This window comes from Strix aluco, chromosome 4 (assembly GCF_031877795.1).
Source record: "Strix aluco isolate bStrAlu1 chromosome 4, bStrAlu1.hap1, whole genome shotgun sequence".
Lineage (NCBI taxonomy): Eukaryota > Metazoa > Chordata > Aves > Strigiformes > Strigidae > Strix > Strix aluco.
The window spans coordinates 122,566,984-122,593,724 of record NC_133934.1 but is presented as its reverse complement, the minus strand read 5'-3'; the positions used below and the strand labels follow the sequence as shown (position 1 = coordinate 122,593,724).

The following is a 26,741-nucleotide window of genomic DNA, read 5'->3' as shown; positions in this document are numbered from 1 at the left end:
ATAAGTACAGACCCTTATCAAATTTTAGTATGAAAGCTTTGTATTAGCTATTAGATCATAAGAGCTGGGCTGTGGCCTGGAGCAGCTTTCTTCTAGCACTGAACTCATGCCTGTGCTGAAGTTTTCAGATGCAGGTAAATGGAGACCCTCACCCTCAGCTTGACATCTGAAACTGGGGCAAGGTTCAGCCTATGAGGCTGGCCACCTATTAATATTTCCTAACAGAACAGTAAAGTTTTCATAATGAAACTCCTGTAAGTTTTAAGAGTGTAAAAGCATTCAGCTAACATATTTCTGTAATTAAATACTTACACTATTTCAACTCACGCTGTACACTTAACTGCTAATACTTTCAGCAAAAGCCTTCAGCCTCCTGTTTTGTTTTGGGGTGGTTTCTTGTTTGTTTGTTTGTTGTTTTTGTTTTTTTGTTTTTTTTTTCTTCTCTCCAGAAACTGATTCCTGATATCCTGCCAGTTTCCAGTTCATTACTGGGAGTCAACAACCACCAACTGGAGGGTGACTTCACATACTTTCCTATTCCAATTGTATATAGTCTTCTAAGATAGCTGAAGGTGAGCATTAAAATCCCCCAAATAAACAAAAGACCGGAAAAACAGCAAAAAAATCCAAAACCACTCTGAAGTGCACACTTCAGGATACTTACATCAGTATTAAGACTGATTTGATTGTGTCACTTCATATTCTTCAGGTAACAGACTCCCACTACATCCATGACAGGGGTGAACATTACAAAAACAATAAATTATTCTTCAATGTGTTTCTGACCTTTTGGAAAAAGTAATCTGGATAAGTAGGAAATGCAGAAAAAAGCAGCACAGCTGCAAAAGACCTGGAGGATGGCCATGTCCAAATATCCTGTTCCTACCGTCTAGATCTTAGTCTAGGGACCCCACAAGTCATTTTAAAAACAGTCCAGAAAAGCTTTTGTTTCCTTAAATGCCTTTTTTTTTTTTTTTTTAATGCTTGTAACATACCTTGAATTATTTTGTTGAAGTAAATTCTACATAGCTGTTTTATCCTTACCTTCTTATAGTTTATTGGGCAGGATTCACGTTCCAGAGGAAGGTGACTGTACTCACCAAGTTAAACTCGGTATTCACGAGCCAGCAGCAAACTGACATACCATTTCAGAGTAAAGAGGAAGAGCTGTGATGCGACTTTGGCAAGATGATACTTCCTAAAGAGAATCAGCAGGACACTGGACAGTGTCACAGACACCTCTACTACTAAGGTGTAGAGGTAAAGAAAGCACATACAGCTAATTGTATTTACTTCATATCTGCTCCACTGTACAAATAAACTCACTGGTTTGAACATCTATTCAGCAAACTTTTAATTCAAGTCTAAGTGGTAGGTCACAGCAAAATTTTTCAGTCCTGTTTAACAGGATTAAAAACCTGGCTAGCAAATATTTTCTTAGAGGATGAACACCAGAAAAAGTTGCTAATTGGGAAAAGAAAATAAATCTCTCACAGGTGTGGCTCATAAGTAGGATCTCTGAAAGGTTGCAGATAATTTTAAGCTCTCTCACTTTCAGTAAAAACATTGGAAAATTTGCACTAAAACTGGTAAGTACACATTAACTTAGTCAATATATGAATTCTCGATATATTGATGAATTCCCAGTCCTGCAAGCTCACAAATGAGAGCCATATACCAAGTTCACTCGATTCCCAGAGCCTCTCCTGTGTATGCATATTTGCAGGGATAATCAACTTAGTTATTTCTATCAGTAACTGTAAACAATTCTTCCTGCTACTCTTTGCCAAATTCACCTTCATTCCTTCAGAACATCACATTAGAATATACTCTAATATACTTAAAAATTCCTGAAATCTAAAATTGAAATCAGTTAAATGATTTAACTGGGCTTCAGGGTTCTACCTCTTTTAAATTAGTTCATGTAAATGCTGTCTGATTAAATTCAGCCACAATGAACACCTTAAGTTAGCTTAACATTTCTATCTAAACAGCTCCAATGACATTCAAACTTATTATTACACATCAAGATTAAAAAAATATTTAAATTAACAAACAATGCTGTTCAGAGGTATATTATTCTTTGGCTTTGAGAAAAAATACACTAAAATGTAAATTTCCAATCAGATGGGATAAAACATTCTCTCCATAAACTTTGAGCTAGAAAACAAAGGGATATACTCTGTCTCCCATGTTGGCTCCATTAATGTAAACCAAGGCTAATAGCCAATCATATCACGGCAATTTCAGTTTTTTAATCCACAGAAAATATTCCCTCATCTTGCTACACAACTTGGTAGTTCCGATTTTTAATCCTTGAAGGGATGGGACTGAATCTTTAGAAGAGACGAGTTTGCTCCAGGTCACAGGTGACAGCAGAGTACCCTCCTGCCCCTTCCCCTGGTTTCATTTTTATAGTCCACGTCAGAATCCTACCAGCTCTCTGTCTATAAAGACTTCCAGAGAAGATAAATATGAACAGATAACATATAGGCTCATTTGCCTTCTGAATAATGCTAAAACCAGTGTAAAGATTTATTTTAGCCTTTAGCATCCTTAAATTCTTAGAAATTATATTACAAAAGTCTATCCCCTGTTTTACGGGGCTGAATCAAGGCAGAAGACACAAATACATTTTGCTCCTGTGTGACTTGGTTTTCCAGAATTTGGGCACCCTAATCAATCCCTAGCTCTCTTGCAAACTCCAGACCAGGTGGCCTCTGGGGAACACCATGGCTGGAGCCAAGCGCACGCTGCTTTGTCTTGGAATTTCAATGTGTAAGGGGAAAAACTGGGAAAAGGAGGATTTTTATTACCGTAACTAAAAATGATTAAAATAAGCACTCAATATTCCATTTTAGTATAACTAGCTTGAATCAGAAAACTGAAGGAGGCCTGAAAAGTTTGTAAATTAATAACAGCAAAACGATGTGAAAATGGTTTATAGCATACCACTCAAATACACACACACGATGTAATTGCCTGTTTTATTTAGTGGAATCACTTCTGTAGATTAGAAATATTTCCAATTCCCATTTACTGCAATGCAAGCCTCCACCATTGACAGGCATGACGCAGTTTGTTCAACTGATTCCAAACAAACAAAAAAAAAAAAAGTACAATCTCAAAAGTTAAGTTAGAAACTAAGTTCACACATTTTCTTTGGGACCAGGAATCTGTACATAGTACAAAATATACATTTATTGAACTTTCTGTAAACACACAGTTTGAATTGTGTAAAACTGTAAATAGTGGGTGAACTACGTGGAGAATAATTTATTATATATTGTTATACATTCTACTTAAGGAAAATAGTTATGCTCTTGTATATTACTCTGTTAAATTTATAAATTCCATAATGAAGCTGTGTAATCTGCAAACATGCTTTTCAAGCTTAAATCTCTCCATTCATAACACACATTTATACAGGTCATCAATGAAAAAAAGTTACACTTTCCACAAAATAGATATAAAGAGGTCATGAATTTCTAAAAAGACAGGCACAGCATGTCACTACAAATGAGACTCTTATGATACGATGTGGAGTCAATTCTGTGAGAAGACAGGTGAAAACTCTCTAATTCAGCATGTTTGTACGTGGTCTTAGTAACAAGACAGATGCTAGAAACCAAAATCTCTGCTTTGAAAGATTTATGAAGCAGTCAGTTCTGGAAATCAAACCTCACAGTTTTCAAATATCCAGTATTCCCTGGCTAGGAGAATCTAGGCTTTTGTCTCATATTAACCCTTTGTTGCTAGGCATTTAGTTTTCCAAGTTGTGAACTACCCGGCACAATTTTCCAAGAACATTTGCATAATCCAGCACTTACTCCAAAAACTAGATTCCTGGCACCAAAGAGTTAGATCTGGTTAATAAATACAACTTAACTCTTGGTACTCAAGGTCACTGCGAATCACACCATCAGCAATAAAACGTATGCTAGGAAATCCCAACTTCCAGCATCAAACAATTGCACGGCATTAACTCGCAAAAGGTGTGGTGACAGGTACTGCGGCGTCTCACGTACTGGGGACTGTTGGATAATGCCCAGTTTCCAATTTAACAGTCTGGAAATTTCAATTGACAGCTGACTTGCCAGTCTAGCATCAAACACTCAGCAAGAATACAAAGTTTCCCTAAAAACACTGACAAAGATCCTTCCAGTAGGTTCGTCACTGGACATGGAAATAATGTAAATGTAAAAATGTAAATTCAGCACATTTATTCCTACATTTTTAGGGTCTCACTGTTTTTCCATCCTGGGTAACTCATTTTGGGTTTCATCCTTTTATTTATTCTTTACAGCTAAAAGCACTACATCAAAGACCAAATCTCTTAAACTGTGCCCTTCTGATGTTTAAAAGAAAAAAACCGCTGACTTACATGTTTAAAGAATTATGGAATTGTTACCTCCAATTAACATTTTAACATTACCACCTTCTTCCCTTTGGCTTTGAGAAGCTTTTTCAAAACCAAAACTGAATAAAGATTATGTTTCTTTTTCATTCCAAGAAAAGTGGGACAGTTAAGGCTCCAACAATACATGGTCAAACTTTATATATTGTGAGTAAAGCTCCATCAACGTCAGCAGGATGTAAAGTTACGTGCCTGATTTTCCCAAGACTATCTTAATTTAATTTTCCCCTGTAGCTTGAACAAAAATACTGTGCTTCAGCCTGAAATCCCAACAGTGAAAATGAAATCAGCTACTCAGTATTTCCATTGCTCAGACTGGGTTGAATTCAGTAACACAAGTGAAATTAAACTCTGGACTTTAGTCTACAGGCATTGATAGAAGTATGTACTGTTTTATGACCCGCCAGTCTCAGTTTTCTCATTTTTCTTCTCAAAGATATTTCTCCAAAGAAAGAACAATGGCTCCTCCTTCAGCTCTGGAGGCTTACTCAATATGTATGGAGAGCCCTGTCTACTTTAGCTCTAAAAATCCCATGCTTGCACCAGCTCTTCAGAGCCATACAGTTAAGGGAAGCAAATATGAATTTCAGTTTTGGCTGAACGTCATTGAGCAAGCTGAGAAGTGTAGATGTAGTGCTCTTAAAGGAAAATGTTACTATCTAACACATCACTTGCCCTTGCAAATAAATGGCTGGTTACACAGTAGTAAAGACCATTTGTTTTCTTTTTCTTTTTCTTTTTTTTTTTTTAAAAAAAAGTAGATGCCTAGTGATATTTTAAGCATTTGGGCAGAAATCGGTAAAAGTTAAATGTAAAAATCTGGCTACGCATAAAACAATACGTACTCTAGGAATCTGACCTGTCATCCCACCTCTACTTCAGTTTTGACACTTTTAGCACAAAACTATTTCATTAATTCTATAAAAGGCATTTTTAAAGTTAAACCCATTTTCCCAAATTTTGTGGTTGCAAAGTTTAGGGGTTTTGTTGTTGTTGTTGCATTTACAGCAAGCCTCCTCCAAAACCCTTTCCTAAGACACTGTTATCACTCCTGTTCTCTTAGCTTGGAAGCAAAGACTTTAGAAGGGTGTGAGGAAAAAAAAAAATCGATCTGGTTTACTGCTACTCAAAAGGAACATCAAATAAAAACACAGATAAAGCAAGGAATATGCGTAGAGGCTAGATCACTATAGGGCAAGAACTATGATACAATCAGGAGATTAAAGCCCCAGAGATTTTTTTCACGTATTAAGTAAATAGTAGAAATATTTGTAGATTTTTCTGTGTTTTCAGTGGGAGATAATGTAAACTCAACTTTTAGCATGTTGTATATTCTTTTTTTTCTACTTGAAAGCATTTAGTGGTCCATGAGAATAAAGACAAGCTTTAAGTTTTCCTACAGCTTCCTGAACTGTCAACAAATGCCATGGCCCAGGTGACTACTATCTCATTTACAAAACAACATTATTAAGCAAAATAGGGCTGCAGAGTGCTTCAGAAGGTGCACACCTGGGTCTGCAGAGATCTGCAGACAGTGCAAACACTCCAGAGATAGCTTGAGAAGAGCTCACCAAAAGATTGAATTCTTGGATCAGTATTTCACAGACAGGTCAGTCAAAAGTACTTAGCCCCAGATTATTGTTTTTAAATTTTGCCCCATTTTTACAGCTTATAGCAGGAATCACATTCATTTTATGCACTACAGCATCCTAGAAATTCACGTGTGGAGTCTCTTTTTACCACTTCAAGAATTAAAAAACCTATCCAGCCAAGCAGAGATTTATACCATGTATTGGTATATAAAGGCTCAGGTTATCATCATCTCAAACACGTGTAGCACTAGGAACAAGGAGCTATTCTAGTTATCTAGGAGACATTATTTTCACACCTCATGAAGCTTGGCACAGAGTAACAATTCCATTTTCTACAGCTCTATAGCTCTCACAGTTTTGCTGTTTCTGAACCTATGCAAGGTACATAAAGTTTGTATTAAAATACCGTATTTGCCAAACGATGAGGAAAAGGGTAACATTTTACTAAAGGTTAGCCAATTTCAGACATGGGCAAGTTTAAATATCAAGAAATTTAAATATACCAAGTCATTTGTGCATAAAAGCAATTCAAGAAGGTGCGGGTAGAGATGAAGGTGAACATCTCAGCATGATGAAATCCTGATGTACACTGAAAAAAGGTAAACTGTAACAACCGTATCATTAAGCTAATTGTGGCAGCCATGCCATCCATCCCACAGGACAGAGCTACATACATCTAGAGAAAGTGAACGAACAGTAAGTTTGTCAGCATGGAACTCATACACAAGACAACATTAAAACCAGTCTCATGATTCCACTTTTAAGAACTTTTACCAAACCAAAATGTTTGTCTTTAGAGTGGAGAAAGATCTGCAAAGGCTTCAGTACTCCCTACACAGGTCAATCATATATCTGCGTTTCAGGTGTGGTTTCCCAAACTGTGGCAGAAGGGGTGGTGCAACCATATCTTTGCTCTCAGTCCTGCCTCCCCACTCTGCATCTTGCCCTCGTACCAGCATCCCATAGCTGGATTATCAACTTACCCAGCTGGAGAGCACAGTTTCTTTCTCCTAACTGCATGGCCACATAAGCATGAGTGCCGGCACAAAAAGGGCATAGGGGCAAACTTACAGAAATAGTTTAGTCTTGATATAAGTCAATCACGAAACCATATCCTTAGTTCATAAATTACAAAAAAAATGAAATGCAATAGGGAGTCTATCCTTTCCCAATGAATCAAATTAAGATGGGATTCTTATCAGGGAATCAGTTGAAGTGACAACTGTTCCCTGATTTTGTTAAATCACCTTTTTAAGTTTCCAGTTCTTGAACTCAGCAAAATGGCTGATTTTAACCTATACAGTTGAGACAGTACCAGCTTTGCAATAAGCAATGTAATGGACACCAAAGTCAGTTTATTGTAAATACATGTTAAAATGATTAGCTTTGGCACCTGCAACAATTATCAAGGTAAGTGCTACCATTACTGATCTGCTGCTTAATATTCATTCAGGCAGCCCACTAGTACGACACAACCGCAATTCAGCGTAGTTCAGTGACAAGCAGATGAAATCTCTCTCTCTGATTCTGACTTCTGCCGAAGATTAAAATGAATGATGGCCACGCATCAAGGTCTTTGTGGTGCTGCTTCCTGGCTAGGCAAGAGCAAGCCAGGAGAAAGGCCCTGGCTTCATAACTCGCACAGGATCTGCAGATTTCCACCCCCACCACGTGTACCAGGGACTCTATTGATACAACAGATTTACAAAGCCTTGCAAATCTAGGACCCTACTTAATGTAATCGCATTTAGTTGATCCAACACTGGTTTTAAAACACATTTTAGAAGCCTCTGTCTTGAACATATTTCAATGCTGAATTAGCGAGAATTACTTGAAACAGTTGTCTATAAAGCAGTACAGGTATTCTCCCAGAACGATCAGTGAAACATTTAATCTGACTATAACAAAACTCACAGAAACTGAAGGCAGTGAAGCTGTCAAATGTAGAAGGAAAACAAAGTCGCATGGCATACGAAGCAAAGTAGCTTTACAAATGTAATTTCCTTTTAAAAACAAGCAAATTGGGACCATCCTATTTGAACATGTATTTAAAAATACATCTTTTAACATCACACAATTTCCATTTTTGTCACACAGGAATCTTTTTCCAAGAGGGAAATAAATAGCACACAATACTTCAAAAAAAAAAAAATTGCTGCCTTGCCCCTGAGGTGCTAATGTTTTTAGCATTTAAAAAAAATTTCTGGTGCAAGAAGGAGATGCACAAAGGTGCAAAAGTGCCTTTTTCTTTTCAGAGCAGTGAAAAGTACAGCTTGTCTCTTTTCTAGGATGCTTTATACACTTAACTCGTATATTTTGTAATCAAAATCTGTATCTAAAATGGCAGTGTTTATGCATACACAATAGATTCAGTGCTCTGACCTCATCAAAACGCTGAACATAGGTGGGAGAGAGAAAGGCCTGAAACGGGCTTTCTTCCACTACCCTCAAACCTAGTTACATCGCCTGTAGCAATAGCAGAATTATTTTTTTTCTAACCTTTAGGAGACCTCATAAGAAGAGGCTTCAAATATATCATTTGTCACTGAGACAGTTTAAGTGATTATGGTTTGAAGTATGGCTTTTCACACCACAGTTTTGCTTCCGATTTTTAAAGTTTAAAACTCAAAGGTTCCACAGTCCAGTTCAAGGTTTTGCAGTTTCCAAAACTAAACTTTAGTCTCTATGAGAAAGGACAGAACTTTATCTGCCTAGTCCTACATTAAGTTTAGCTTTTTGCACTAATACACCATGTTTTATTAAATATGCTTGTTAATTAGGTGCTGTGAAGCTATAACTTAACATTATTATAGTTTTGCACTCTACAACAAAATTAGACATTTTAAGCATTTATTCATAGGTAGGTAAGGAACTGGTTCTTTAAGCAAAAATTGCTATAAATTTATAAATACAAATAGTGCTTATGTTTTCTTCATTCATGCTTGAACAGATTACAAACTGAATACAATGAAGTTACGTTTAAGCACCCCACATAGACAAGAGGGATAAAAGAAAAGTTTGCTGGTATATACTATACTTAGTTCCAAGACACTATAAGTTACTTTTTCACTGTTCAGTGTTCCCTAACTCTGCATTAGTTTTAAGGCTATATATACAAATATGTATATTTCAAAGTTAGGGAAAGACAAATATAGCAAAATGCATGGTACTACATTTTCCTATCAAAAAGTAATTATACACCAAGTTTTGATTCCATTTAACTGCAGTAAATGTTACAATCTACTTGTTTTACTGATTTTCCTTTTGGGGAATCTGCCTACTAAATGAGTAAACTACATATTAAATACAATATTCTCAACCAAAATGACAATACAAGGTGCACAAAACAGCAGTTTTGCAAACACGACTGACTTGAAAACTTAATTTTTGTATGCTCAAATGGGAGAAAGCTAAGCTTAAATCAAATTAGTTTATTATCTTATAAAATTTTAAATTAGAATTTTAAACAACAAACAGTTAAATATAGTCAACATGCTATATCTCAAATCACGAGTACTGTTTAACCACTAGTCTCTCATTCTAAGTGGGTCAATTAAAAACACACACCATAAAATGTTAAAGATTGTCAGGCTTTGACAAATGTATTTTTATCAAACAGTAGGCAAATTCAAACCAATGCACATCTTCAGTGGGGAGGAAAAAAAAAAACCAAACAGCAAAAAGCCTGAAAAAATCCACACTTGTAAAAAATAGGGTAACGGATTAATCCCACATCATCCTCTAGCATATGGCTATGTCTTGGGCAATAATCAAAATCCTTCCCATTTTAAAAATGGGCTACCAATTAATAAAAATATTCTTCCACAAGTAAAATATCATTTACAATGGCACTGACATTTTAAAAGGCAGGAAAAAAGGAATTACACATTTATGGATAAATTTCTTGTTTGTTAAATCAAGCTTTATTGATAAAATGGAATTCAAAGTATTTTACTTGGAACAGCAGCAGACCCAGCCAATCAGGATTGTAAAAATGCTGCAGACTCCTACTGTATGTAGAAAGCTGCCTGTTCGAGCTCAGTGATTAGTAGTTTCAGGTAAGGGTTAATGAAAAAAAAAGAGGTGCAAAGAATCAAGGCATTCTAATCCCAAGGTTCATACGTGTATGAACACAATACTATTAATAGGGCATGATTTAACTCCCACTGAAGTCAAAATCAGAACTCCCTTTAACTCAATGTGAGAGCAGGAGTGCGTCCAAGAAAACAAGATACGTTTGTTGAAGAATGTGCACTACTCAGTTATTTTTCCATTGCCAAGCAAATTCACACACTGTAATTTCTGGTAAGTTGCCCAAAAGTTCAGCTTTCATATAAAACAAAAAGTTATCTTTACAGTTTTGTGCACCTCTTGAGCACCTAGCTGGCTAGGCTGCTGCTCCTTGCAATCCAAAACCACAACATGAATTTAAAGGGATATATATTGTTGCATCACACAAGCCAAACATTTCTTCTAACCTTTATAGTGATTTAAAGCAGTTCATAATTAAATATGAGCATTTTGTACAAAGACAATTGCACTTTACAAAAACAAAATCATACAACATAAATTGCTGGAGTCTGATTTACAACATGAATTATGGTTTGAAATCACGTTTACAGAAGTCTGTTTTACAAAAAAGATCAGTTCCTGGGCTAGATGTCATACTGCTGTAGTCACTCTCACCAACACATCATATTTCCTTCTTTAATTAAGGTTGAGGATGGATGTTAAGAAGGGTGACTGAGGTTGGGCTGCACTTTCATTTGAAGGACGAAACGTGAACTCCACAGCCAGATGAGCAGTTTTACCACATATCATCAGTTGAGGCAGAATCCTTAAAAGAAAAAAAGAAGGAACCCTTTAAAGTCTGGAGTGCCCATAGTTAGAGCAGTTTCTAGATAATCCAGACTGAAAAGGGTAAAGATTTAAATCATTTCAGGAGTCTGTTTTCTCTCCCCTTTCAGAAATAGCATTTAAGAAGTATCTAAAAACCATATATGCTTAATTAATGAAGCATTAGTACCAAGACACTTCAAAATCTGACCAAGTGTTTTGTAATAGCCTTATCAATCCTCAAAATAATATCCTAGGAACATTATTCAAAAGCATTCCCAGAGTAGTTAGAAGTAATACAAAATGGACACACTTACTACACAGGTGTGTTAACGGAGCAGGATGTGCCTCACGCCATTTGTTATTATCATTACCCCCTTTTGTGTTTTCAACCCTCCCTCACTGCATAGAAGACACAGTCATCAACTGACACCCTGTTATAATTCAGATCAATTTTAACACTTACAATTTAAGGTTAGATAAGTATAGTTTGGGCAACTGCAGGAAACCCTAATTTTGGATGGTAATAAAACCGCAAGGGAAAAAAAAAGTAAGAAAAAAAATTGGAAGCAGACACATGCCGTGCTCTAATTCATAACCATGTGGCCACACTACATGGCATTACAACCACACATTCAATACTTGAGTAACCCTAAAATTTGGTCCATTTAGGCCCACAAGAAACAGTGGATTTTAGTAAGTACCACACCCCTGAAAAATGTTTAACTGATTCCTGCTATCAGTTAAAAAAAAAATTCTAGTACAAATCAAATATTTAATTCTAGTAAGTTTTTTAGTCCATTGGCCTTTGTGTCATGTCCGTTTTGTTTCCCTTGCTTAGACTGTTCTATATTCAGCTTTCTCTAACTGCCTCATCAGCTGGGTACACAGGTTAACACCACAACTAAGAAGCAGGACCACAGCTCAGCAGCTGAAGCAACAGCGAAGTCAGTAGCACAGGCATCAGAGCAAACTGGTTCTGTACTGCAATCTTTGGTTGTTCCAGCATTACCTGCTACCTCCCCCTAAATAATTAAGGGACATGATGGGCTTCAACAACAGCGTACGCTGGTGCTTCCACAACTACGCTTCCCTATCATTACTAAGACTACAGGAGGTAGAAATATTACTCCTCTTTAAAGGCACTGCATTACTGATTCCAGAGAAAAGAGGCTAATTAAGTCTCTTAGCAATGCCACATATGACAATTTCTTAGCACTAAAGTTCTGCACCCTTCATTCAAACTTGCACACAGAATTCATTACAAACCATAAAGAACAGTTGGCACGGAGGAGTAGTTAAAAAAAAATTTCACTAAAATTACCCTTTGCAAAAGTACCACCTCCAGTTTTTTCTTCAAGACCAGAAGTAGCAAAGGAGAGCAATTATATGAAAGACCAAAATGGCTGTGTTTGTTTCAAGTGCAAGGATGAAGAATAAAAGCAGTAGTGAGTAAAAACACAGGAGCTGCATGCCAACTATTCAGTATGCAAATTTCTGTATCCAAGTTGCCAACATCATCACAAAACAAAGAAGTTTGTGTACTGTACATTTGTAGACCAGTAACATACTCTAGAATGTATTTTGAAGGTAAAGTATCCTCTTTCAGCCACTATTTAGGAATTTTTATGCTAAAGATATAGTAAGAACTGTCAAATAAACTAGCATCCAGTTGTAAAGCCAATGCACAATTCTTTATGTCTGGATGCATTTCACTCATGTCACATTAAGCATGTAAGTAATTTTTGCAGATACGTAAAGGATCAATTTAACTGCTTTATGAAGTACAGCACTTCTGGTGACAGAACGTTATTTCCAGTGATCTGACTGCAATTGGGATCACTGTTCATAATTTAGTTTTGGGTTTTTTCCCCCACTGACAGCAGATTCATGTCTCCAATTACCGAGATATAAGAACCTAAGCTGTATGCTTCCTGTAAGATGCTCTATGCTGAAGAACAAAAGTGCTTACACAGTCCGTTTGGAAAATTAATATATCCTTAAAGCATATAGTTACAAATCTGTTTAACCTACAAAAATAGCCTTTTTCATCTTGGTATTCGGGGAAAATGTCTCCCATAATACATTACTTTTTTGCACTATTTGGCAGGAAAGCATTTGGAAACCCAGACAGGATTCAAATAATGAAATTCCAGAGGCCAAATGAATCAGCCATACCAGAGTTTTGAAACTATGATCAGCAGAAGGCAGCAGAAAACAATTACAAAACATAGACCAAAGAGCACAACATTGCTATTGCTTCTTTGGGGAAAGGGGTCTTTTAACAAGAACTAGCAATGTGTTTCTTTACAAAACAACTAAAATAACTTGGGTGGGGGGGAAGGATAATGCAAGAGAAAGGATACTTACAGTATCATCATTCCTGTAGGGGTTCAGTCTGTTATAAACAGCTTCAATCACACTCCGTCTAAAGCAAAAAAAACCCACAAGATTTTAAGATTGTGTCTTTTTTTTTTTTAAAGTCAAATTCCCTAAGTACAATTTTAAAGTCAAACTTTAAAAGGTTTTTAATTCACAGAAACAAGTTTACTGCAAGTTAGCACTAAGTGTCTTTAAACACCAAACACAGCTACCACATCCTTTAAAACCTTTTGGGTTCAAGAAAAACAAGGCTGAATACCAGAGTTTAGCAGGAGAAGAGCACAATCTGACATTCAGAGGGCTGCAATGCTGCTTGGTGCTATGTCTCTTGACTTTGACAAAGGGCATCAGAAAGCTTGATGGATGTTGAATGCCCTGGCCATTTGTGTGTCTGATGAACACTGCAGTAGTACTTCATGTATGATGGCACTTTTACAGGGGAATATATTTTTTTTGTTTTCTGGATGTGCAAAAATTGCACTCTGAAGTACATTTTTGTTCATGTTACACTCTGAAATGTACTTTCCATGTGCAAACCTGGAAAAATTATTTCTGAAGCAAAGCAATACTCTGTTACAATAATACATCCAACACTCTCCCGCAACTTTTCCTCAAAAAAATTTAAACGGCAGATAGCAGTTCTATGTATTGTATCTTCAGACTGAGAATAATTTTGTCTGGTGAAAAATATTAAAAAAATTAATTCAAGCCTCTTGACAGTTTCCTCCTTTAAATAAATTTGCTTTGCATATTTAAGATAGCTGTAATTAACTTTCACCTCTGGTATTCTTGGCTTTTCTAATATTGATAGGAAATATTGATAAAATATTAATAGAAAAATTGCAAACAACATGTAAATGAGCGACTTTTTTTTTTTCACAGGGTGAAAAAGTTTTATTGAAAATTGATACTCAAAAAAACCCCAGACCAATGTGAGGCTGAAGGAAGAGGAAGTATTTGCTTTACCCAGCATATAAAGAAACAGCTTTGGAGGGGGTGCAGGAAGGAAAGAGGGGAGTAAAAGACAGGAATTATAGATCGGACTTTTAAAGAAACTTTCTTCCAGATCCCCTTTCTGCAGAACGAAGTATGATGAAGTAGCAGACTACAACTGCGATACAAAACAAACTTCAAAGAACAACCTTTTAACTGCTCATGAATGCATGCAGAGCAATCACAAAGGGGTGCATTAGAAGAAAAAAAGCAGATGATAGGCTTTATAATCATCCAGTAACACTGAAAAGTGAGGAACTACCATGCAGCAGTATAAACATCATAGTGAATCTAGTGAATGATTATAGGGCATGGAAGAAGAGGCTGAATTTAAAGCAATAAAACCAAGCAATTACACACAAAGTACATCGCACATATGAACTGGAAAGCTCCCCTTATCTTTCAAGAAATATGTATCTTTGCTTCTAAATAAGGCAGGTTTCTTGAAAGGCATTATTTTCCTTCCAAATTGGCAGCAGTGCTTTGAGTTACACCAACATTCAATTAAATCCATACTTCTATCACTCCCTTTTCAAACTAGTATCACTAAAACATAAAATCCCACAGAAGTCAGTCCCTTCAGCACTTCCTCACAACCATGATGCTACTGCTAGCCAAAGGAAATTGAGAAAAATCAATTTGTATGCCGTATTTCATGAGTAACTGACTCATCGATACTTCAAGACTACAGCAACGCATCCTAAATAGATGCTGCTATTATATTTAAAATTGCCATCTCTCCTCTTCCTAGTCAAACAGTTCATATAAGAACAATTTTGTTTTGCAAAGTCATCTTTACAGTTCAGTTATCATTTATTCAATTACATACCTACAGTCTTCATGTTTTGGTGTAACAATACAAAAATCATACTCTGAAGGGTTAAAAATATAGTCTGTACCATATGTGCCCAATCCATTTTAACACAGCCCAGGTTCCTGAACAATCTTTTGAACCAAAAAGCATTTGGTTTGGCGTGCAAACAAGCTAAGCACATTGCTTCCTTAAAGACTGAACACTGATTTGAAAAGCCACAGAGCATCAACATGAACTCTTCAAGGACAAAGCCAGCCTATATAAAGCTGTAAATTTAACTTCCCACTTCTCTGACAGACTTCTATCTGTTTTCAGATTTGTCACAAGCAGAGATACAAAAGCAAACTTTTATGAAATTACAACATTGCTTTAGCTACAGACAAGAAAAGAAAGCTGCCAAGCAAAACATCATGTGCGTATGCATATCACTTCTTGTTGAAGCGCAGAACTACATACCCAATTACTACAGTCAGTGCATTATTTTTGCATCTTCAAATGCAACCTCCCACCCAGAAAACCCAGTTAATTACAAAAAAACAGACACACTCAGGCCACCCTTAAAAAACCCTCAGTCCTTCCCAAAACTACAGTTTGACATTTAATTTTAGTAGTGATTCATAGTTAGCTCCGTTCTTATGCTTGTCCTTTTCAGTCAGAACAACTGAGTAATAAAGATTGGAGAACAGATCATCACCTTTTGTCCTGTACCCTTCTTCCCTCCCCCCACTTTTAAGAGTGGCCTTACAGTTAAGTTTTGATTTAAATCAAAAACCACATTTACACTGATGTGAACTCACTTGCTTGCCAATTCACCCCCTGGCGGGAGGTTTGGGATGCTCTCAGTTGCTAACGTACGCATCACGTGGACTAAGTCTGGGACTCCTTCACCCTGCTTCTTTATGATCTCTGGGAATCAGAAGTACTTTTTTTGTAAGTGCAGTCCAAATTTAACTTAAAAAGATTGAAACACTCAGTTTTATAAAAAGGCAGCTTAACTTTTGTTAATATATATATATAAAAAAAGATGACAGACCATATTCAACATGGCAATTGTTAACTTTGGTTCCATAAGAACCTGTAACAGATTTGACAAAGATACACTGCTGTTAACATGCACACTGGTTTTAGAAATACACAGCTATCTAATAAAAGTGGGGGAAAAAAAATCTTTAATGGCTTTTCTGCTATACATTAGATGTAATAGAAGCTGTAATATCTTCCCAACAAAATGCCCTGGGCATGAGGCAGATATTAACATCAGCTTTATCGCTGCAACAGAAGATAAAAGATTATCGCCATCATAGAAAGCATAATATTTTCAAGAAACAAAAGGTTAGGCAGATGAAAAACAACTCCCATGGCTGTATGTATATTACCCAATATTGTACCTCACTGCATTACAGCAACATGCAAATTTTAGGAACTATTACATACAAATTAAAAGCCAGGGACATCACATCTAAGAGACAGTTCCATCCTCAACTCAGGGGATGTGTGAACATTGAGCAGTTACTTAAGGCTGATCCACTCCAACTTCTGGTGAAGAGAATCTGTACTGTAGCCAGTCACGTTTGCTAAGAAATTAATTCTTTTAACTTTATTCTTAGGCCTGATTTGGTTTCCTTTCTTTCCAAGTCATAAGCACACAATTTTATTTGAACTCAAGAGATTTCAGACCATACACCCTTGAAGAGTCACTCTTTAAATAGGGATTTTGTGAAATTTAAAGAAAAAGCACATTTTTCTTTGGTTTCTCTGTAAACATTGGTTTCTCTGTAAACATGAGCTCTTAGAAATGATAAGAGATATGAATTAAGGCTTGGTGCTGTTGATCTTCAAGTGAATACTGCAGCACACATACAGTATGCGTACATACATGCAGATATATACATGCACATATGTACATGCACACTATTCCTCATGTAATAAAGCATTTACACAGCTTGAAAAGTAGTTGAAACTCATCAGTACCACTTTTGAAAAACACTCTAGCATTCAGTTTTTGCCCTAAATGAGAATTCCAGAAAAGCAGACCAAGTTTTCATTTTTTAATTAGTGAGATAAAACACATTAAAAGCTTTCAAAACCAACAGGTAACCAGTCCTTTTTACTTTAAAAATGAAAAACAATCGTGAATTACTTTTTGTGCACATAATAGTTTTTCAGGGCTGTGTGTGTTTACAAAAAGCATCAGCTCTATTTTGCAGTCAGGCTGTGTAAATTATTTGCAAGGTACAGTGGAAACACTGTCTAACTCTCAACCAGTGTCAAACTCTGCAACACAAAGCTTTAAAGCTGTTTACTTCAAAACCTACATTTTAAATACATGACACCACACACCACAGACACCTCAAAAACTTGCCATTTCCTCAAAATCTATAGCCAAAATTCTTTTTACCATCTAGTATTTAGTAAATAATCTACCACTCTTAAATCTGAATAAGAAGCAAAGATCTCAGATTTGGTTTGCCAAGTTCCTTTATTGTGCAATTTTGAACATCTAGTAGATTCTACATTGTGCTAGTGCTAAAGTTCTGCTGTACAAAAATAAGGAATTTATAGTTTACCTATACTACACAGTTTCACAACCTGTAACTGTAGTACATTTAACATACAGTCTCTACTAAATGAATACATTTATATTTTGATAAAACTATAGATACAGACTGAATGAACACTGAAGACACAACAAATGGAGTCGGTCTGCTAGCTGTGTTTAATTTATTGGAATTATCTTCTTTCAATACATCTTACAACCCTCCCTCCCAACCTTTAATTTACTTTTAAACCTTCTACACATTTTCATGGTATCAAGTACTGGAAAAGTGTACTTACAACCCTAAAATAAAGGATTCAAAACATATCTGCTTTTTCATATTCTGAATGGGAATTTCACACAAAGTTTAAGAAAAAGCCAGAGCTTCGATTTTGTGAAAATATGGGAAGGAACATATAACAGCTAATTTTATATTATTTATCTCTATATAGGTATAAATATTGCAAGGATTATCTATTTTGGAATTTTTTATGTAAAAAACCAAGAACAGAAAAAAAGCTTTAGACAAGTTTCTTTTTTGAGTCAACACATCAATAACACATATTAGTGCAAGTAATAGCAACACATTTTGGAATGACTGATTACTTCTACCATGAAGTTCACAGGATATTTTTAGGAGTAACACTGCTTTATTGCAAGTAATGGCACAAAGATGCTTCTCCACACTTGCTGTCTCTTCATTATTTATTGTAGCTATGATTCTGGACCACAAACATATCGAGATTAGTAAAAGGAAAGTCCTAAGTGGCATAGTAAGTAGAAAACTCTCTATGTTTTTAAAATCTGAATTGTCTCTCCTTATTCAAAATGACCATCAGTACTAGGCCCTATTCAGTCTTAAAATTTGCATTACTTCTTAACAGTGTAAAGATATACTCTGGGCTGAGGGACTAAAAGTACAACCAGAAAAAAATGCGCATTAGTAAGCATCAAATCTCATTACTTGATGGACTACACTGAGTACTGAAGTGCCTAAAAATACATAATATGCATTTCCACTAAGTTTCCATTTTAATGAATTTTAACTTTAAATTGGTATTATAGATTAGTAAAATAATTGTAAAAGTACTCTTTGCATTTTCTAGTTCTTTCGGTTGAAGATTAGGCTTTTAAAGTTAAGCACTGCCATTCTTAGAGTACCCTAGGATAACAGCAAGATTATTCACTGTAGTGTTGAAAGCTTCAGGTGCTGTAGCAGTCCTATCTTACTAGCCAATACTGCACTATCCATTTACACCAGGAAACAGTAACTGCACAAGAATTAAGTTAAATGTAACAAAGTTAATCCACTCCTGTTCCTGAAGTTCTGCTTTAGTTCAGCCTCTCAACTTCCCTCACCAGTGACAGCTAAAAGGCCAAATTCTGCACACAGCTGATACAAATCACTGCTGGGTTGAATAGTGTTTACTACATATTCATTAATTTAAATAATATCTTTGTGCAACAATAGACAAAAGATTGAGGACAGCTCTAAAAAAGAAGCAAAGACCCTTGAGGGCAAGTACAATGTATTTCCTCAAGTTGTTCAGGCATCATCCCATTAAATTAGTGTTAAAGTGCTTTATAACTACATACAGAATCCTTCTGCCTCTATGCAAGTATCACACTGCGCTCATTCCTGAAATTTTGTATTTGTATAAATGCAAAGTACTGGCAGCCAAATTCCTTGTATGTACCATAATCACACGCAGTTCCAGTGTTTAGGTTCTCCATTTGCAAAATGAAGTGTCTGTACAAAAATGTCAGCTCTCCTCATCGTAATATTCCTGGGGTACAATGAGGCCAGCTGAAGATGCAGCCAACTCGAACATATTTTCATATTCTAGGTCATGGGTTTGTCTGAACTCAAGACAAAATATCAAAGATACTAAGGTAATACTTGCCCAAAGTAGGAGAGTTAGCATGCTGTAAATTAATGTGTGAATTCACAGCATACTTGTTCATCACCAATCCTGTGAGTGGGCATACATAGTAAGATCCTCAAATGCCTGGTGCAAAACTGCTCACTGCTTTGAAATGGAGAAAGCCATCCAACACTTAACTCATGCAGTGTTACCATGTACTTGGATATTCCTGCTACGCTGTCAAAAAGATTCACACTATTGCTTTCTGCGCACCAACTTCTCCTATTAGGCAAGTGTTAGATTAAAACACAGAAATGTCTGTCTGGACATTTGTTCAGGGGCAGAACAGACATAGTTCACCAAGACCTTGTGAATGAGGACTTTGAAAAAGGTGATACTTCCTGAAGAAGCAGCTACACAGGTAGTAAGTGCTTTAAAATTGCACGTTAATTTGAACCCAGAACTCCCATGTGGGCAAGTTCTCTGTGAAATTTCTGATGCTGAGCTGTGTTAACTTCATGCAAGTTAAGGAGGAAAAAAAATAGTGCACAATATACTCCTCTAACTTACTAATCACTGACACCATAGTCGTGAAGAACTCTTGTGTATCGTGCCCTGCATGCTATTATGGATTCTTGGAGTATATGCACATAACTGGACTCGTAACATATAGGTCTAGAGGAGTCCACTTCAAAAATAGACTTAACCTATGCAAATAATGCATACAGAGTGTCTTATGTTTCAGAAAGAAGCTCCAAGCTGTGGTCATTTTTAAGTACCAAAAGGTACTATAAACCCATTTTTAATGAGAATTCTTTTAAATCAAATTGATTTCAAGTATCACTTTTAGTTAGTTGACCTAAAATACCTAAGACTTGCAGTTTCAGTTTAAAGTTTGAGGTCTCCCGAAATATAAATGTAAAGCAAAATTTTGAAGTTAGAGTAAGATGAGTTCTCAGCTTTTGTTCATCACGAATGCCTAAAGATTAGCTTTGACAAATGCCTGATGTGCTTTCAAATAAGTATGTTAGTAGGTGCCTTAAAGGTGACAGTAACCAAGCTGTAACCCTACCATAATAGATAATATTATGGGTAATTTGTACATAACTATATGGAAAAATGGCAATCAAATTACCATCTTCACAGACACTTTGCAAGATATTCTGATTATTTAACTCCATATAACAGGAACCAGGATTTACTGTTTGGAAGTTAGCGCTGTCAACAGACTCATGAAGAACACCGAGCACAAAGGAATTATTTCTCTGCCATCCTGAGTAATTTTCAGGGCTACAGGCTGCTGCACTTTCATAGCAGATTTTTTTCAGGACATACAGCAGGACTATGTGAGTGCCTTTTTCAGAGATGTACACTAGATGGCCAGTGGCACTTGAAGGTCTATTAAAAAGCCTGTATGTGTTAAGAGTTTAGCTGTTGAAAGGGGAAAGGGGCCAGGGGGTCTGTTTAGAAACAAAGTTACTTATTTTTTTTTAAATGATCCACCTTCTACTCTGCTTTCCAGGTACTTGTCCAACTCTGCCTCTCTTTTCACCGCCTCTGGCGATACCTTTGGTGCATTCGGAAAACAGATCAATATCACACTCATGTTGTCTCGACTTCCCTGGTGGAAAAGAAAAAATTATTTAAGAACATATACACACCAGGCTAAATATACATCAAAGCATTTTACACACAAAAATTCACAAATCATATGGTATTAGAATACAACTTTTACTATTATGGATTAATATTATCATTAGTCTTAATTTCCCCCCACCCCCTTACAGAATTCCAGAAGTCTGCCCATTCATTCAGTACAACTTTTAAGTCACTTTGTTCCTTCTTCTTTCATGGTCTGAAGCCTACATGGAGCCAATTACAGACAGCCCATTGTCTTTTAAAAACTGACATTACTAATGAGTGACGTGTAATTACAAAGTTGTGTTCCATTTTGTTTTAAGTACTATCCAATCATTTGGGGAAAACAGCTGAATTAGATGGGTAAACAAAACCATTACTGCTTAAAAGCACCAAGTAGGGAGGTGCTGAATTCACACAGTGCTTCCATCTAAAATCACAGCTATTAGGGTGGGTTTTTTTTCCCCCCTTTTCTTTTAAAACAAGAAAAGTTACAAATGAGAGAATCTCTTAAAAGACCAGCTGGAAGGGGCCCAGGCCTTTACAAAAGCATTTTTTGAAATGGAAACATTTAAAACTCCAACTAAACAGAACCCTAATACTTGAATACCTTAAAATACAAACACATTCTGCTTATGAAAACTGTTTAGTTTACTTTCAATAGCCTGTACTCTGGTCTACAAACATGCATCCATATGCTTAACTTTTAACACCAATTAAATCCACTGAAGCCAGCAAGATCAAGAACAAGCCAGTGTTTAAAAACAAGAGTATATGGGCGTACGGGGAGGTGCTGACAGTTGGGTAGTGCAAAGCTTACAGCATCCACAAGCCACTGTTCTTCCCCTGGTATTTGTTTTCAGGATTACCAGACAAAAATTGTAAACAAAAATATACGCATTATCAATCTGCCAAAGTGTTGGAAAGCAATTACATTTTTCCAAAAGGGAAGCAATGACCCTGTTAGTCATGTGGCAAGAGCAGAGATGCTGTCTTGTCTCTTTAGTATCAAAAATGTTTGCTTTTTACATTATGACTTATAGCTTGTCTTTGGAAAATTGTCAAGCTATGAAACTCAATACTTCAAATATCTTCTGTAACTACATCATCCTGCAACTTATTAATACAAAGTAGAAGCTATTGTAAGACAAAAATCACAGATTTGTTAAACAAAACAGTCCCATCTTCTCCTAGGTGAGCTAGTTTCATAGCTGTATCGCACAATACTAAGTAAGAAATAGAGTAATTAAACCAGAATAAAAACTAACTTTGGAAGTCAGATCTTCATATAGTCAATAAAAAATTTTAAACTGTAAAATATGAAGTCAAAGTTCATCCATTCTGCATTTATCTTGGTGTAATTATGACAGTAATGTTACTACTACATGCCCAAGAACAGAGGGGAAGATTAGGAAGGGAAAGAATATTCTCTAGCCTGATTTAAGTCTTAAGGTTTTGTGAAGTATGTTGTGAAACAGAAGGCGGCAGTTATTGTCCTTGGCTTGCCCATAAACTCCCCATCAGCTTCTAGTTTGATTACAATGTATCTGTACATGATTATAAACTCTTCATTAACCAAAACCACCCAGAAAGCCATGCTGTTTCTGTTGTGTGTTTGTTCTCCCTCTATCACCATTTTTGTGGGAATCATGGTAATTACTGTCAACAGTCATGTTAACATAAACCATTGGATACTTATAGACTGGAATTAAAACTTATTCTTAACTTGTTCATAAACTTCTAATAGTGAAAATACAGTAAACTTCTTCTCTCAAGTCTGGCTACCTTGTACAAGCAGGTGTCAACTATCTCATTGCAAACTTTCTCAAGGTCATCAGTGACTTCAAGTCTGGATCTTACAAAGTCACACAGCTCTTCGTTTCCCATAACATCCCAGATACCGTCGCAAGCCAGGATGATGAATTGATCATCATCTTCCGATCTCTCAATTTCATAAACTTCAGGCTCAGGTGAGACTAGCTGTTCTGTAGGACCTTTCCCATGGACACATTTGTAATCAAAGTCCCCAAGTGCCCGTGAAACAGCAAGAGAGCCATTCACACGCTGAATCATTACAGAGCCACCTGCATTCTGTATACGCTCTTTCTCCAGTGGATTACTTGGTTTGTGATCCTGTGTGAAGAAGTGAACCTTCCTGTTTCTACAAAGTAAACCTCTCGAGTCTCCACAGTTGATGAAGTATGTATGTTGGGGAGAAATCATGACACCCACAGCTGTCGACCCACTTCTGTCTGCGCCATGTTTCTTCTCAGAGATGACTCTCATGTGTTCATCAATTTGCAGAAAACCCGTTCTGATGCCGCTCTTTACACTTTCCACAGATGGTGGCCCATCTGGCCCTTTAAAATCCTGGTTGCTCGTGATGTGATCTAATAAATGCTCACAGCAGTACTTGGCAACCTGTGATCCAGCGTGCCCGTCGTATACAGCAAAAAATGACCATCCATCAAGTCCATTTGGCAAACCAATCACAGCCGTATGTGCATCCTCCATTTCAACTCGCCAGCCTTGCATACTACTCAGACCATAACGAAGCCCATTCCCTTGCCCCTGGGCATTATGCTTCTCCATCTTTGGCTTGTCTAAAAACGCTCCCATGATGACTTTCCTTCAGTTCTAAAAAGAAAAAAAAGGATTATTAAGATATTTCTTAAACATCTCTTGTTTAAACATCCTATTGGAAACCATTAAATAATAGCCTAAATAATGTTAAGACAAAAACACACAGATATAAAACTGACTTTTCTGTGTCTCTCAAGTCAAATTTGCATTGCTTTCATCTAATTTAAACAAGGACGCTGCTACTACCTGAACTGCACTTTTCATATTTTTGTAAGTATTTTCAGCTGGTTTACTTGAACTTGTATTCCACAGTCATTCATGGTTCTGACAAAAGCCTCTAGTATAGTATGTATAGAACTAGTTTGAAAGAAGACTTGTTAACTGACACATCTGAATAGCTATGTTCCCTGCGATTACTGAGCCAAGAAAGAGTTCAATGTTTCCAGTACAGTGGCATTCCCTAGATCCCTACCTGCTGGCCACAAAGTCCAGCTCACACTCTGCTTTTCCAACAGTGGCGGAGAAACAAAAGGAAACAGATTAGGTTTTCTTTTGGGGAGGAGGTTGGGGGTTTTTTGTTTTGTTTCTTTAAACAGACAAAGTGATCTGAATGATCAACATGATGCCAGAGCCTGCATAAAGGAAGAGGCAACACTGGTTAACTAGGAGCAGGACTCAGAAGGAACAGAGCAGCTGTCCCTTTAGGCAGCAGCAAGCCATTAGTTTGGCTCAGCCATCTTGTGAAAGCTCATCCGTAGATTTTCAGTTAAATTACGCAGCAAGCTTCTCAGATGTCTGTGCTGCAGATTTACTTAAAACCTTAATGTATTCATGCTTCACTGAAAGACAACTGCCCCTGACAAGTCTAAGGAAATCTGTTTGAAAATAAAATCACAAGTATTGTAAATTCATGCTTCCTTATTCGAGTCAGACCAATATACTGCACACCCTATCCTCCTCCACCTCCCATCACTGGGATGTGATGCAGCAAATATTCATGCTTAAGAGAATTATATTTGCAGGCAGTGTAAACTGACAGGTTTATCTTCATGGCTTTCACACCCTAACCATTCAACCCACCCATCTAATCCACATCAGTTTATTTGTGCATTCATTATTAAAAAAAATCATACAAAATAGGTCACACATTTTACATACTTGCAAATTCTGCCCTGGGAAGCATCAAAGAGCGTGCAAATCACTGTTATACAATACAAAGTAATGGAACAAGACTATGAGCTTTTCTATTTGAAGATGGTGGATAAAAATTAACCATGAGAAGAGTCTCTGAAACAGATTTTACCTGAGGCCCCAACTAAGCAGCTGCACTAACAGAAAAGTTAGTACACTATGGGTTTTAGAAGTTTTTAACTTGGATGTGGAATGCATTTGATCAGATTTCTAAGTGGTAACATCACTTTTTACTAGCATGCTTTTGTTGCAGTACAGCTCTAGCTGTGACACTATATATCCAACATTTCACATTGTCTCTTCCAGCCACTACCAACCTTTCTAAAACATGTTAGAATAAACAGTCAAGAAATGTTTATATTTGATCTCACCGCAACAGTGATTCAAATGTGAGGCATAGGGACTGGATATCCACTCTTTGGCTCACATGCTTTGTTAACAGAAACAAAAGCCACAGATACTACTTCAGCTGTAGGGAGAGAGATGTCAGCAGCAGCACACCTCTGCTTCCTCTCACCCTAGCCGCTGCTCTTAAGTTCTGTCTCTTCTCAAGCCAACACAAAATACTGATGCCCACGCAAACTGTAACTAGCCAACAAAATATACAAGACCTGTGTACGCTATCCTAAGCACATGCATGAGGTTCACATTACTGCAGTTGCTAGGAAAAAAATACGACTTAGACTTTTTTATCTTCACATGCAACTCTAGTGAAGTCAGAGTGATCAAAATAATTACAGAATGCTGCCATAAATCAAATGGGGAATTATTTTGCAGAATAATAGACTTTTTATTCATTCCATGATAGCAGCAGAGTTTAAACTAATGCCTAGCACTTTCTTATTGTCAAAGAGAAAATACTATGCAGATATTCAATTATTTCACCTTAATTTAGAGCTCAAAAAGCAGAAACTGCCCTGACAAATACAACATTTTTGTGAAGTATTTTACATTAGTACTGTGTTTAAAACAAAACAAAATAGAAAAGCATTAGAAACAGGATACGGTTAAACTGACCACAAGCGCTGTCAAATTCGGATTAAAAAAGGCAGTTTTCCTTCCAATCTCTCACATTACAAGGTACACAATATTCAGAGTTGTGCTTTGGAAGCTGTTTGTCCCTATCAGTAGTTTGTCATGTAACCCACAATTAACAATACAGGTCATATGCAGTTCTAGCTACTCATACAGAACGCTAGCACACTTCAAAAACGAAACAAATCCACTCTCCATTCAAAAATCAAGCTGCCTTATCCCTCCCCAGAACGTAAACTGAAAGCTGTTGCTATTCTAAATTAAGCCTTGTAGGTGAGATGTTGACACATGATTCTTCAAGGGCACGAGCTACCCACCATAGATGCGAATACAACCAGACAGAAGGATAACCACAATGTGGTCACATAACTTCTGCTTAGGAAATTATTCACAGCCCGTAGCATAAAGTAGTCACCTTCTGAAAACTGCAGTAACAGACTGAAGTTGCCTTCCTTGCAACACTCTAGCTAATCATACTCCACCAGAATGCCAGTCTAAACTTGTACGAGAGTAAGCCAGGTTTTCAAATCCTCACTGTATCTGAAGGGAAAGCATAGTTTACGTGTGGATAGAATGAATATGCCAAGCCTTTAGTTCTTCCAGAATTTCAATTCTTGTTCAGAAAAATTTGAGTTTAATATGACCAATCTGTGAATTCTTACGAAGCAGAGGCTACTTGCTACTTCTCCCCCCACACCCTTATGTGTGGCTAAAACCTGAAGAATTTAAAGAGTCTTAGTTATAAAAAAAAAATCTTAGTTTTAAAAGAAGGTACAGACACACACACAAAAAGGCTGACAGAACCAAGCCATGCTTCCTTCCTGATGAAAATATCTTTTAGGTCTGTTTTTGAGTCCAT

At 36.7% G+C, this 26,741-nt stretch overlaps 1 protein-coding gene across 3 annotated transcripts in view; it reads right to left on the bottom strand.

Moving 5' to 3' along the window:
• Positions 1-2,968: 2,968 nt before the first annotated feature.
• Positions 2,969-26,741, bottom strand: part of PPM1A (protein phosphatase, Mg2+/Mn2+ dependent 1A) — a 36,002-nt gene continuing 12,229 nt past the window's right edge. For all 3 annotated transcript variants that reach the window (XM_074820912.1, XM_074820914.1, XM_074820913.1), the window contains exons 2-6: positions 22,859-23,710; positions 20,939-21,056; positions 15,832-15,940; positions 13,216-13,273; positions 2,969-10,846 (exon numbers count right to left, since the gene is read on the bottom strand). In XM_074820912.1, the coding sequence (XP_074677013.1) occupies positions 10,817-10,846; positions 13,216-13,273; positions 15,832-15,940; positions 20,939-21,056; positions 22,859-23,692 (1,149 nt within the window). In that variant the 5' untranslated portion in view covers positions 23,693-23,710 and the 3' untranslated portion in view covers positions 2,969-10,816. The remainder of the gene's footprint in view (positions 10,847-13,215; positions 13,274-15,831; positions 15,941-20,938; positions 21,057-22,858; positions 23,711-26,741) is intronic.